The following is a 15,132-nucleotide window of genomic DNA, read 5'->3' on the forward strand; positions in this document are numbered from 1 at the left end:
CAACACAAGAAGTTCTCCTTTCCTGAACACAAAGTAATTCCTAGGAAAAAGCCTAAAGCTGACAGGTGAACACTTTGTACAGCAACAGGATGTTTCAAAGAAACAAAAAACAAACGGTCATCTGCAAGATGAATTTACCATTCACTGTCAGAGAAGCCGTGGTGTGTTGGTCTCCACACACACAGGTGTAATCTCCCGCATCCTGCGGCTCTAGATCACAAATTTCCAGTTCAGCAAGGGCATTATCCTGCCGCATGATGTATTTTTGACTTGCCCCGAGTATTTTGTTTCCTTTCTTCCATGACACAGCTGCAGCCTTGGTCAGCTCACAGCGCAGAGTGGCTGTTTGGCTTTCCGTGGCTTGCAGGTCCTTCAGTTCTTCTTTGAAAAGTGCAGGCAGGGCTGAAGGTCACAAAATGGACAGAGGACATTAAAAATGACACATGGCACACGGGTGATGGGAGGGATTGGGTCATACAGAAGCAGAGAACATTTTAGGGTGGAAAGAGTTTCCTTTCCCCGTAATTCTGGGACATGGGACAAACCAATAGACAGAAACAGAAAAGCAGCCTGGATGCAACCAGGTCTTAGAGACAGCTTAGAAATTTAAAAAACCAAAATCAGCCACAGGTGAACACACAACAAACAGTGATGAGCTGGTAGAGAAAAACACAATAATACAGATATATGTCTGGTTTTTACCATGCACTGTCAAGGCAGCTGTTGTCTCCTGTTCTCCACACACACAAGTGTATTCTCCAGCATCTTTCAATTCTATGTCATGGATAAGCAGCTTCATGACCGTGCCCTCCTGTCTCATTTTGTATTTGTCGCTGACTTTGAGCAAACTGCTTCCCTTTCTCCACTCTACTTGAGCAACCTTGGTCAGCTCACAGCGCAGAGTGGCTGCTTGACCTTCGGTTACCTCCTCGGCCTTCAGTCTTTCCTTGATGCGTGCAGGCAGCGCTGAGGATGCAATGGACAGAGGGTTAAAAGGGAGCAGCAAACACAGCCTCCTGGCGATGGGCAGGGGTGGGAGAAGGAAAGGCGAGGGCAACAGTGAGGAGCTGTCTTCAGGCCTGATCTCAGATCTGCTTTAGGGATCAGGTCCTATAACCACTTTGTGTTAGGAAACGGCATGAAGGTTTTTCCCTTAAATCACAAAATGCAAATTAATTCTCATGACTATGACATGCAAAGTCAGACTCAGAGGAACTATGCAGAGATAACAATGAACATGGAGAAAAAAATAATTCAAACCATAAACTTGATAATGAGGACATCTAGATGAAATTGATTATTACCGTGTACTGCTAAGGAAGCTGTGGACTGCTTATCCCCACACACACAGGTATAATCACCAGCATCACTCTCATTTAGATTATGGATCACCAGTTCTGCAGTGACATCCTTCTGCCTCATTTTGTATTTCTCGCTAGGTTTGAGTACTGTGTGTCCTTTTTTCCACTCCACCGAAGCGATCTTGGTCAACTCACAGCGCAGAGTGACTGCTTCACCCTCAGTGGCTTCCTCATTTCTTAACTCTTCTTTGAAGAGAGCAGGAAGAGCTGAGAAACAAAGGAGCAAACATTTTCGTGATATGCAGTTCTTGGCCACCAAAAAAAATATGAACCTTGGTGTTTACCAGTATCTATCCATGCCTAGTTATTGACATGAGGATCACCTCACAGAAAGAAGATACTAATTTGCATCATAGAAACACAAGGGTCTCACACTGCGTAAATTTGCTGATTGGTTTAGGGATGTATGGAGAATAAACAACAGGAATGGGAAAACTTCATGTATGGTCAAAACTATAGCTTTCTCAGTGTAATTCAGCCCAGGAAAAGCAATATGGCAGGTTACACCATGATCAAAAAAAAAAAAAAACCACTAAAGGAAAAAAAGAAAAGGATTTACCTTACATGTTAAGGATGCCTACAGACCTAGCCTGAGAGTTGGAATGAGGCTGAAGAGCAGAATCAGACAGACCTCTTGAAAGTGCTTGGGTAACAATAAAAAGGAAAAAGAAGAACAATGTCTTATAGCAGATTTCCACAAGTGAGACCTTCATACCAGAAAGTTCAGGTGTGTCCTAACACCTCATCCCTTTTGGAACAACTAATAGAATCGTTCAGAGCACAAGACTGGATGGTAATGTAACAATATGTACTGTGGGAGCAGTAGGATGGGACAATGTCTGCTAGGTCTTTAGAATGGAGTAGAGACCACATTTGGATATAGAATATATATGAAAGAACAGAAGAGGAGGATATCCAAGTCCTGAGTTTGACCAGCAAGAAATAAATATTTGAGAACAAAGATTTGGAGGATAATTGGTCAGACACCAATTATGAAGCAGGAGAGGCTCATGGATTTTAGGACAAGTGATGATGGAGAAGAGCAAAAGGAAATTCTGTAGGCAACAAGAAAGTAAGCTTCAATAATTCAATAATTGCTACTTACGACCAAGCAGAAGCAAACTTAAAGGACGAGGTAGTTCAAGAGAGTGGAAAGCTTCTTGAAGAAAGAATACAAAGGGTATAATTACACAGACTACCCCACTCCAAGGGCCACCAGGAATAGCTTGCCTAAATCATGAATTCTTCCATGTCCTGAAACTTGAGAGACCTATAAAATATGGGAGGTTTAGATGAGTGCAAAAGAAACACTACAGAACGTAGAGGCAAAACCAGAAAGGACAGTTTCCTGGCATATCTCAAGAAGGTCAAGGCCAGTTTCCCATTACTGGACTCTGTCACCTCATGGACAAAGAGACCAACATGAAAGAGGGGCTGAAAGGTAATCTGCAAAATGCTGCTGATATCAAATATCTCCAGACACAGCTGAATGCTGTATGTAGTTTCATCCAGCAACTGGGTGGTGAGATCACTACTCCAGGAGCTTTCCATGTCCTCTGCTCACAGTTCAACTCGTGGCTGTAGCAGAATATTAGCATGCAAATCCCAGGAACCCTGGCCAGCCTGAACTAGAAAGAAGCAGAAATAATACAATGACATTCTGTACGTAGATTAGAAGGAAGAAAAACAACAAGAGAGAAGTTGGTCTACCAGCTTTCAGGAATGTAAGCTGGTGGTAGGTAAGATGGGGTAGCTGAAGTGTTTAATTCCTTTTTCTTCTTTAATATTAAAAGTTAATGATAGCTAAGAAAGTAATAGGAATTCTGGCTAGGATAAGGAGAAAAAAAAAAAGACTAAAGAGCATTTAAATAAACTGAATACTCTCAAAGCACCTTGGTGTGATGAAATTTGCCCTGGAATACTTAAGGTACAAGCTTAACCAATATTAGACATTAACAGTTACACTGGAGAAATCAAAGAGAATGCATGATGTTCCACAAGTATAGAAAAGAATGGAAACTCAGAGGTGGACAAGGTCTCACAAATTGAAATGCACACATTTAGTTCTCACCATGTAAACCAAGAGTCTAAGCTCCCAGGACAGTCAAGAAAGATCAAAAGTCAATGGAGCTACCTCCTGACCAAATGTAAATGTCTCCTATATGGTGAACTGGATGTCTCCTTGGGTTCCATTGACTGTGTTGATTAGATCGCCACAGACAACAGGAATTTAGGAACACTCACCAGTCTTGATCTACAAGCTGAATTCCACCCACAGTGCTTGTGTCTTGGAAAAAAGAGGTGAGAAGAGCGAGGCAGACAGAGGATCCAAGGACTATGGCCATTTCAGCTTACCTTTCATTCTTTGAAAAACATTGTAGCAACACTTGGACTTGTGAAGAGCTTTTCTTTTCCTGAAGGAGTGGACCAGTGTAATATTTGTTGACATAGGTTAATGAACTTCAGTGAGAGACACACACAATATATGCTGTACACCTTGATTTTAGTAAAGCTCTTACTTTAACTACACTAGGAAGCACTAACAGTTTGAAAACCACAGTCAGAGACTGTTCAACTGTGATTTGCACTGACAATGAAAAAATGAGTTGAGCAGAGTTCCTCAGTGCTCTGGAGTCCAGTATTATTCAGCATTTTCTTTAGTGGCTTGGACCATCAAATGCAGAGTAATCATTAACTTTGCAGATGATCTCAAGGTGGGAAGGGAGAGAGGCTGAAAGCGCTTTGTTAAACAGGATTAGGATATAGAAGATCTTGATGAAGCAGTGGTGAAAAAACAGGCTGCAATTCAGCAAGAGCAGGTGCAAAATGCTATATTTAGGAACAATCAACAACACAAATACAGAATGAGGAACAATAGGCAGCAGATCTGCAGAGAGAGATTTGGGGTTACCAGAGATCATGGAGCAAATGCAAGTCAAAAAATGCAATTCTGATGTGAATAAAGCAAACATCATATAGGAATACATAAAAATGGAGCGTCATATGCAAGACACGAAGTCCTTCAATGCTACTCCAGTCTGGCAAAGCCTCAGATGGAGCACTGTAGTCTGCTTTTAGTCACCATACTTCTAGAAAGATGTGGATTAACTGAAGATGGTCCAGAAAGCAACAAAGATGAGCTGAAGTCTAGAAAACATGACCTATGAAGAAAGAGTGAAAGGATTGAAGGTGCTTAGTCCAGAAAAGAGAAGACAGAAAGGAGACATGATATAAGTTTTCAGATCTTTCACAGAGAGGAAAATAACAAATATTTCTCTATTTCTACAGGATATGGGACAAGGAGTAATGACTTAAACCAGCTCGAGAAAGACTGTTGTTGAAATTAGGAGACCTTTCTGGCAGTACTGATGGCTAGGCAGTGGAATGAGTGTCCAGGGGAACTGCAAATTCTTCAACACTCGAGTGAGGCTAGGTAGGCATGACAGTGACTTGGGGCTCAAGGATGGACTAGATGACCCATAAAAGTCCTTTCCAATTCTATTTTCCATGGTTAAATTAGAAGTTCAAGACTGAAGGCATCCTTGTTTTATTGGTAAATATGAAGATGAAAAAGTCTGGGCAGTAAAAAGAAATCAACTCATTGACCTACTGAATTTCCAGGTGAGAAAGATGGCTGAAACTACTTTCTACTGTCTCATGGCAATGGTGGAAATAAAGTTTCCCTCTCTTCCAAGAAAAGTTTGCAGATGAATTTAACTGAGGACTGTGAAGTACTCTCACACTATAATGCTGAGTATTCTGCAATATCAGAATACAAATCTACTCAATCCTTGGTCAGAGTTATATAGAAAAGTTGGATTGAATCAAGTTTTGTTTGCATTATTTAAAATTATCTGTCAAATCCTAACGTAACTTGAAATCTAAGATCGCTCTAAGACGTATGAATGTTCCTGCTGCTCCATCTCTCTAAGCTTAAGTCAAAAGTGAGTAAAACAGAACAAAAAATGCAAGCATGTGGCATCCTTCTGCTCTCAGTGTGGTGCAAAGCAGTACAGCCGTGCACCGACAAGAGCAAGGAGAAGAACACAGGGAAAATGTTAGTCTAATCATGGAACTACAGTTCTAGTTAGAATTAGATAAAAATCACAATAAAACCAAGAAAATCAGTCACTAACAGGATTAATGATGGCAAGATTAGAGAAAGAACTCATTGTGTGTCAGTACTGAGGCTTCCAGAGGAAACAGGAGGAGCATCACACAAAAATTTCTCATTTCTGTTTTCTTTACCATGCACTGTCAGTGCTGCAGTAGTCTTCTCATCTCCACACACGCAGGTATACTCCCCAGCATCCTTGACTTCTAAAGCATGGATCAGCAGTTGTGCTGTAGTGCCTTCCTGTCTCATAGTATATTTTTCACTGGATTTGAGCACTTTATGTTTCTTTTTCCACTCCACAGAGGCAGCCCTAGATAGCTCACATTGCAGCGTGGCTGTTCCACCTTCGGTGGCTTCTTCATTCTTCATCTCTTTCTTGAAGTGTGCAGGCAAGGCTGAGGAGTTCAAAATGAGCAGAATGTATGACCATGGCAGCTATCCAAGTAACTATTTATCTGTGGTCTGTCAACCACATGTGACAAGCAAAGCTTTCCCTAATCAAACAGGATTGATAAACACTCTGGGAAACATATGGTGGTGACTTTGGAAAGCTGGAGAACACCTTGTTCATAAGTCAGAGCTTTTTTTACGGTATGGTCTATGGCATGAAACAGAAAACCAGAGCAGTCTCAACTTCAGACTCTGCAAGACTGAGCCCTACCTTACTTTGGGTATTGCTGGCACACTGGAAAATAAAGTCCAACTGGGGTGTATAAGTTCTATCGCAATGCAAATCATTACCGAAAAAACTCATAAATGAAACTGTATCTGAGGCATCAATCTCACTTTCCCCATGAGATTTCTCCTCAGACAATGGACTGGCAGAACTTAACTGTCAAATTATTGTGAAACATTGAAAACTGTATCAAAAATATCTCATAATCAAATTGTAATATTCTCCGCTTTAGGATTGTAACGTCTTTACAGCCAACATTACAATAATGCGATTTTCCTTTTTTAGCAACTGCTACCGAACACGAGCATCAAAGAAGCAAGTTGGAACCAAGAGGAATATCTGAAATTTTTGCAATGAATACCTGATACTGACAAGTGTATTCAAGCATTTATGCCTGTGTCCAACCACATGTTGCTAAATTCATCAGAAACAGGGCTGCAATTTCAAAGCCGATACTACTATGCTCTTTGAAAACAAATGGTTGAAAATAATCCACTTTTTTTTTTTTACCATTCACTTTTAGTGCAGCAGTGGTTTTCTGATCTCCATAACAGCACGTGTAATTTCCAGCATCTGTCAGATCTAAATCACGGATCACCAGCTCGGCAGTTGTGCCCTCGCATCTCATGGTGAACTTGTCATTTGGCTTCAGGGTTCTGTCTCCTTTCCTCCATTCCACGGCAGCTGCGGGCTTGTTCAGCTCGCAGCAGAAAGCAGCCGTGGCATTTTCTGTGGCTTCCACGTTCTTCAACTCTTTTTTAAAATGCGGAGGAAGGGCTGAAGATCACAGGTGAAGAGAGAGCACTTTAAAATCAAGGAAATACTGCATCTCAACTGCTCCACTGGATTAAAACCCCTTAATCGCTAAACGTTTTAGACTATACAGTACCTGAGAGGCAAATGATGATTTCAGGGGCATCCCTGCCTTATGCTTTGCAAGACACCATTCAGCATGTCACAACTGAATTGGAAATCAGTGTTGTGAAACTATAATTTCAGCACTGGAAGGTATGCTTTAAAGGCGTTTTAAGGTTTTAAGATTTAAGCTGATTCCAAGCTTTCAAGGAAACATGCACAGCTCTGTCTTAAGACCGGATGAGCAATTAAAATGAACACTATGTTATTTAAGATTCCAGGCGGCAAGGTATCGTTCTCATCTGCCTTTCTCAGTTACTATCATAACAGAGCGCCTTTCAATTCCATTCAAGTCAAACAAGTGAAATCTCAGTGATATGCCTAGACAAATTAATTAATGGCAATACTGCAAGTGCTATCTATGACTTCTCCAAGGTCTGCTTCCAGATTCCATTACCATGAAAGAAAAGGGACAGAAAAGACTGTGTGGTGCTATTTATCAGTCCCAAGTGAAGGACTTGCAGTAAAAGATATTCCCAGTGGTTGATACCGTCGTTATAAAAATTTAAAATCTAGATGGGACCAAGAACAGTTTGTGATCCTGCATGCGATCACAGATGACAAAGCAGGAAATTCCTATTAAACTTATGTATTTTACCATGCACTGTCAGGGATGCAGTAGTCATCTTGTCTCCGCACACGCACGTGTAATCTCCTGCATCTTGTTCCTCCAGGCTATGGATTGTCAGCTCAGCAATGGTATCCTTCAGTCTCATTTTGTACTTCTCACTAGGCTTAAGCACCTTTTGCCCTTTTCTCCACTCCACCGGAGTGGGTTTAGTTAGCTCACACTGCAGAACAGCGGTCCCGTTTTCCGTGGCTTCCATATTGACAAGTTCTTTTTTGAACAGTGCAGGCAAAGCTATGGGACGTAATATAAACAGAGAGTACGTCAAAACCATTAACCAGACCTTGAGGAAATTAGGAATAGGTCCTGAGGCCAGTCCTTCACTATTACAGGAAAACAAATCATATAGTCTTGAAAATTTCCTCTATTAGCAAAACTACTGCAGGATCCCACAGGGATAATTGCCACCATGACCAGCCTCTAACATTGACTTATGCAGCATGCTCATCATTTCCCAGGTGATTCCAGTAGTCTACCTATTTCAGTCTGAATTCATCTATCTTGAACATTAATGACCTGACTTTTGATTGAAAGTCACTGCCCTGGATGATGGCACTGGTAGCTGGAGATCTCTGCCTTTCCTGACACCATAATTTATCTTTCTTGTTCAGAAAAAAAAAAAAAAAAATCAGTAATATAACTTCAGGTGCACCTTTAAGCCATAATTTCAAAGGACATAATGGCTCTAATATCAGGAATACAGAGATTTTTCTAGCAGCATTCAGCAAGTTGCCTTGTGGTGTGCCACCAAAGTAAAACGAAGTGACTTGCACAGGGACAAAAGTGCCAGCTCAGAGGAGGGGAGGAACAGAAGTGCCTCCAGCTGAGAGAAAGAAGAGGAAGGAAAAGCATGCAGAAAAATCTGAGAAGAGTTTTGCATCCACAGTTTTGCCCCTGTCCTTAGAAGCATCTTATCCTTAATGTATATCTCAAATAAAAACTATTCTTTCATCTGTTGGAACTATATATGAGCTGCCTCTGCTGGAGGGGCAACCAAAGCTTGTCACTGTTCACCACAGCAGAGACAGGAACAAAACGTGTCTCGCTATTCCCTAAATCAGGACCCGCAGGATAATGGTTTGGGTTTTTTATGGAAAGTACCATTTCCTCAGCAGAATACACCACAGTCCCACAAAGGAGGAGGACAGTCATTCATTCCTGAATGGGAAAACCTTTCACTGAGCTCAGTGTTTTTAAACATCATTCTTTCAAGTTAAGCACCGAAATCCACTGACATCAGTGGGACGCAAGGACAAATCCTCCGAAAGCAAGCTTGCTGCTGGAGGTCTGCTCACTTTGGGCCTTACATACAGGTGCCTTTTTCAAAGTGAAGACTAAGATGAAAAATTCTCACACCTCTACTTTGCTATAAAGCCACCAATTTCAAACTGACAGACAGTGGGAGATGGGATGAAACACAGCCAGCAAAGCAAGAAAATGCTGCAGAACCAAAACATCAAAGCAAGTGGGAAAGAGACGTCTCAGAGAAAAGGATGCTCCCTGAGATACTGCTATCATAACGGAGAATGGCTTTTTTACCATGGACTGTCAAGACAGCCGAGGTCTTCTGATCTCCACACACACAGGTATACTCTCCTGTATCTTCTACCTCCAGATCTCGGATCAACAGCTCTGCAGCAGTATCTTCTTGTCTCATCCTATACTTATCACTTGGTTTGAGTGTCTTGTCCCCTTTTTTCCACTCCACCGGGACACCGACCTTGCTCAGCTCGCAGTGCAGAGTGGCTGTTGCACCGTCAGTGGCTTCTCTGTTCTTCAATCCTTCTTTGAAAAATGCAGGCAAAGCTGAAGGACAGTAATATGAGCAGTGAGATGTAATGCTCCAAAGAGTTAAAATTAAGCATGGATGTTTAGTTTTCCTTTTCCCTCTTATCTTGAACTGATTTATCAATACAAGATCATAGATTCTCAATAGTCTCCATGAATCAGTATGAGGAAAGAACTGTCATCACTAGGAAAGGATTCAATGCTTGCAGTAGTCTGTAGAGATATTTTACATGTACTCAGTCACAAATCAATACAGACAGAAGTAGAAAACCCAATTTTTTCCTGTGAAATTTCAAGCAAAAAGAATAAATACTAATTTGAAATTTCTGAAAAAAATTGGTTTTCTTATATGACTTTTTAAGCCATAATGGGAGTACCATTGCTATGTTTTCACATATTTAAGCAAATGAGAAGACATTGTCCATTAGAAAAATGAAACACTGGAGTTTCATTCTAAATGTCAGTTTGAAATGAAATTATTCATTTCAATACATGGTGGGAAAACAAGCATTTTCACCTGAACTGACATATCCTTTCAAACACATCAGTTGCAGTAAAAATCAAAGTTCTCCCTGGGAACGGTCGTCCCTTAGAAGCTTTGGGCTTGCTTTACACAGGAGAGTAACTGAATGCAATGACAACTGGTCCATACGTACAAAAGCACCTTGTTGTCCCAGGAATGGAGTACGGGAATAAGAGTCCAAGGAATAACCTAACCTTTGGGAATTTTATGCAACCTTAAAATATTAAGTCATAGGCCCTTCGAGGCAACCCATTTTATTGGGCTTGAGCATAACGGGGAGCCTAATAAAAGAACTTTCAAGGGGAAAAGCAAAATGATGGACCCTAATTAAATCAGTGGAGGCAATCAGAGCTGCCTATGTGTTTCTCTGAGCTTGCACACCGATACCCCTCTTCTGCCTCGCACCCCGGCCGCACTGACGCCAATGGGAGCACTTCATTGGCATCAGTGAGCTGTGGATAAGGGTCTGGCAGTAGGAAGGAGATGGTAGGGTAACCAGGTATCTGTCCGAATGGACAGAGAACAGAGGATAGCTACTTTAAGTATGTGTCTTGTTTTGGTTTTTTTTACCATGTACTGTTAAAACTGCCATAGTCTGCTGGTCTCCGCACACACAGGAATAATTTCCAGCATCTGTCGTGTCTAGATTTTGGATTACAAGCTCGGCAATGACACCTTCACGTTTCATTTTATACTTGTCACTTGATTTCAGGGTCTTGAAGCCCTTCTTCCATTCCACGTTAGCAGCAGCCTTGTTCAGCTCACAGCGCAGAGAGACACTTTTACCTTCTGTGGCTTCTTCATCTGTCAGTTCTTTGGTGAAAAGAGCAGGCAGGACTGCAGAGTAAACGCAATACGGACATCCCATCAAAGCTGAGAAAGCCTGACCCATGATCTATTCACTCTCTTCTCTTATCCCCCTGAACCTGCATGTCACTGCAGTCACAAGACCTTCTTCACACTCCAGGATTTTGTTCCAGTCTCTAACATTTCAAAAGAGGTTTCAGTCTGATTTTTAATTTTTTGTCCTTACACTTTAAAAGTTACTTTAAAAGCAAGCCTGTCTATCTGCAAACTTAGCTGACAAGCTATCTATTTTGTTTGCTTTATACACCATAAAATCAAGAGGGTAAAATCAGAGGCCATATTTCAATATGAGACCCAAAGCATTTTGTTTCCTTTGAGAAAAACAGCAGTTCCACAGAAGTGCCTGATTCATGGCACTGTCTGCATTTTTATAAATAGAGCCCCTTAAAACAGAGCAGTTACAAACATGCTGTCAGCTTTCTGCAGAGATGAAGTGTATGCTTTGGAAGAGTTAAGCTAAAATTGGTAAAAAAGGGCTGGGAATAGCAGGAGAACAAAATGACAATTTTTCATTAAGATAGTCGTGTAGCATCATACTTTGATGAAAACTTGTTCCTCTTAGGAGCAACAAGTGTAACAGTCTAAGTTACAAAAAGTAAATATTATTCCCACTTGCAGGTCAATCCCTATGGGAAAACTTAAACAAGCGGCTGTACTGGACTAGGGAGGTTGTGCTGAGTTGGGGACCTGTACTCCACTTGTCATTTGAACATAGCACCTAGGAAGACAAATAGCACATCAAGAGGGCATCAGGTGAAAGGAGAGAGAGAGAGAAGGAAGACAGGATAGAAAAATTAACCAGCAGAGGGGAGGACAGAAAGTATACAGGGACCAGATGAAACAGGAGAAAAAGAAGAAGAGAGTTTAGAATTATACACGATTACTTGGGGCACGTGCTGAGAATTTCTTTTTACCATTTACTGCCAAAGCAGCTGTAGTCTGTTGATCTCCACACACACAGCTGTAGTCACCAGCGTCTGCCAAATCCAAATCCCGGATCATCAGCTCCGCAAAGGGACCTTCCTGCTCTATTTTGTATTTTTCACTTGGCTTGAGGACCGTATTCCCCTTTCTCCACTCGACCGGGGCCGATTTGCTCAGTTTACAGTGCAAAGTGACTGCCTCCCCCTCTGTAGCTTCCTTGTTCGACATTTGTTCTTGGAAGAGGATAGGCAAGGCTGAAGGATGCAATACCAACAGAGAAGGAATCAGCACTAGGACGAAATGATCTGGACTCTGCTGTGAGTTACTGGGCTGCAGTGGATACATTTAACAAAAAATGCACTACTGAGAGGTGGATACAGTTGAAAGGGGGATAAAATCTCCTAGGGTGGAGAGAAATAAATTAGCGAAAACAATATACAAACATAGCTGTGCTGTCTCAAAGAAAAAAAAAAAAAGCACAAGGGAATACTCTCTAATAGGGTGACTCTTTGGCACCACAGAGCCGAGAACATGAAACCTCTAAGAAATCACACTGACCAAACTTCAGATGACCAGAAAATGCTGTCAAACACACTAAGTTTGGGGCTTAATGAGCAAAATGGGTAGAATGGTTACCATTCACTCTCAAGGCAGCTGTTGTCTTCTGGTCTCCGCACACGCAGGTATAGCTCCCAGCATCTGTCAAGTCTAGGTCTTGGATAACCAGCTCAACAAAACGCCCTTCCCGTCTCATTTTGTATTTGCCGTTTGGCATCAGCACCTTCCCGTCCTTCCTCCACTCGACCGAGCCCACCGCCTGGCTCAGCTCGCACTGCAGCGTGGCCGTCCCGCTCTCGGTGGCTTCCTCGTTCTTCAGCTCTTTTTTGAAACGGACTGGCAGGGCTGAGAGATGCAGAATGAAAAGGGATTGCAACCCAAAACCCTGCCCAGATCTCTCGTCAGAGGCTGAATCGTGATTTATCGTATGACTACCTAAGCCTTATTCCAACACCCTTATCCTTAAGCACATCCTGCCTTTTTTTGTGGATGGTAAAACAAATTCTCTAGTAAATTGTTCTGTGAGAATCAAAGTATGCATGATCTTGACTGGGATCAGTCAACTCATCCTCGCCATTAAAGGTGATGAACCCTCCTTAACAGAAAATCTCAAGGAATCTTCTGTTTCCATACTAATTCAGGAAAACATACGTGCATGTCAGCACCCTTCACTTGAGGAAAGGTGAGAAGACAACACAACACACACACACATCCGACATTGGGCATAATGAAAGCTGATCATGGATGGAGATTGGGGAAAGGAGTGACATGGCAACATGAAAAAGCGGAAGGATGAAAAAAGTAGAAGCAGGACATGAAGGTAGGTGTTGTGAGGGAACGTACAGAGAGGAGGGGGGAAGAGATGGACAAAAACATTCCAGAGCTTCACAGGTTATTTCTGACTTTTTACCATTCACTGACAAGGCTGCTGTGGTTTTTTGGTTCCCCACTACACATGTATAGTCTCCAGCATCCTTTGGGTCCAGATCGTGGATCAGCAGCTCAGCCACTGTGCCCTCCTGTCTCATCCTGTACTTGTTACTCGGGCGGAGAAGAGCATGCCCCTTCCTCCACTCCACGGGGGCCTCTCTGCTCAGCTGGCATCGCAGGGTGGCGGTCCCACCTTCCACAGCTTCCACGTTCTTCAGCTCTTCTTTGATGAGTACAGAGATGGCTGAGGAATGAAGCGTTCCCATTTTACTTTAGGAGAATCATTACCGACTGGTGACCTTATACAGGACTCAAAGCCAAAACAAATTCTCTTGGAACAGCTAATAAGCTCTGACCTACCTGCATGTCCAGGACTCTACTTGGCTTTACAATAGCACACCATGGGTTTGGGAGGAAATAAAACCAAAACAATTATTTCCCAGTAATTAGAATATCGATGTAATTACCCTTCTGCTGCCCAAACGCTGTTGGTCACAGACGCGTGAAAAACTTGCTGAGAAAGTGCAGAAAAGGATTGCATATTCTTTAACAAAATGCGTAGCTAAGGCCCTTCTTACCTCCTGGCTTAGAGCTCAGACAAGCACCTCTACCCAGAGCAGAAAGCAGAACAGTTATTTCAGAGGCAAGGAAAGATATCTTGTTATCAAGGATATTCGATTGCTATGTTGTAGCACAAAGTTATTGTCCTAGAAAACAGAGAACATAATGGACCCAGCCAGAGCTGCCTTTTGTTTGTCCTGATCCCTTTTTATCTTAATGCTCACTATAAATGTGCAGGAGCTAGCAGGACCATGGCAAGAACAACAACAAATGGTCACAAGCAGGTGTCTTATTCCTACCATGGATTTTGACTTGAGCTGTGGTCTGCTGGTCTCCAGTGTCACAGGTGTATCTTCCCGCATCTTCTGGCTCTGTATTATGAATCACCAGCTCCGCCACTGTCCCCTTCTGCTTCATTTCATATTTGGCACTTGCCTGGAGCGTGGCTTCTCCCTTCTTCCACACCACAGTGGCATCAGCTTTTGTGAGTTCGCAGCGCAGGGAGACAGATTTCCCCTCTTCCATTTCCATGTTCTCCAGGGCTTGTTTAAAAAGGACAGGCACAGCTAGAACACAGAACCAGGGATTAGGACATGCTCTCTTGACCTGCTGTACAACAAGTACCCCATGATGGCTGTCACCCCTTAAAACTAGTCTTTTTCCAAATGAGAAGAGCCACCCTAGACCCTCCCTTGGCTATGTGACATCGAAGTGATTCTGCTTGGGAGCAGGAAGAAGTCTCTCCCCAGATGTTATCATCTCACTGGGGATTCCTAGGAGTATGGGGGAAGTTTCTCTCATCTTTAATAAGGATCCCTTCAGAGTCCTCTGAGCATCCTCAACTAATAAATTCCTTGCTGCTGCAGGGCTCTGTGACAGTATACATGCCCTGTATCTCTCCTGCTTTCTGCTCCAGCACATACTACTTTTGCTATACTACTAAAGGCACTGTATTTGTTTAACGGCATTGGGGAGTGCAGATGGCATCTAGGAGCCTTTAAAAAAGGATGCTTTGGGGAGTTTGAGGGTCTAAACATTAATCAGGGACTGAACTTGACTTATGTTTTCATGTTCTTCTTGTGCTCCCATGGTCGTGGTCTCCAACTCTAACTCCAGTCTTAATCACAGCCATGTAAAAAAGCTGATAGGTCAGGTACTATGGCATGTAGGGTATAGAAAATGAACCCTTTGCACTTATGTATTTTCTGCTTAGTGGGAAGTTACAGATTTAAAATCCCAGATGCATAAGATGAGATTACATGAATGAAATATATACAGGTGCTT

At 42.3% G+C, this 15,132-nt stretch overlaps 1 protein-coding gene across 1 annotated transcript in view; it reads right to left on the bottom strand.

The window, feature by feature from the left end:
• OBSCN (obscurin, cytoskeletal calmodulin and titin-interacting RhoGEF) overlaps positions 1-15,132 on the bottom strand; it is a gene marked incomplete at both ends in the record, with an annotated part of 186,125 nt that overhangs the window by 98,491 nt on the left and 72,502 nt on the right. The window contains 12 exons of the mRNA XM_082305313.1: positions 139-402; positions 703-966; positions 1,305-1,568; positions 5,610-5,873; positions 6,665-6,931; positions 7,668-7,931; positions 9,237-9,503; positions 10,579-10,845; positions 11,790-12,053; positions 12,436-12,702; positions 13,268-13,531; positions 14,148-14,414. Coding sequence (XP_082161439.1) covers positions 139-402; positions 703-966; positions 1,305-1,568; positions 5,610-5,873; positions 6,665-6,931; positions 7,668-7,931; positions 9,237-9,503; positions 10,579-10,845; positions 11,790-12,053; positions 12,436-12,702; positions 13,268-13,531; positions 14,148-14,414 — 3,183 coding nt within the window. The remainder of the gene's footprint in view (positions 1-138; positions 403-702; positions 967-1,304; positions 1,569-5,609; positions 5,874-6,664; positions 6,932-7,667; positions 7,932-9,236; positions 9,504-10,578; positions 10,846-11,789; positions 12,054-12,435; positions 12,703-13,267; positions 13,532-14,147; positions 14,415-15,132) is intronic.

Source organism: Platalea leucorodia (genome assembly GCF_965183815.1).
Source record: "Platalea leucorodia genome assembly, chromosome: 1".
In the NCBI taxonomy this organism is placed as follows: domain Eukaryota; kingdom Metazoa; phylum Chordata; class Aves; order Pelecaniformes; family Threskiornithidae; genus Platalea; species Platalea leucorodia.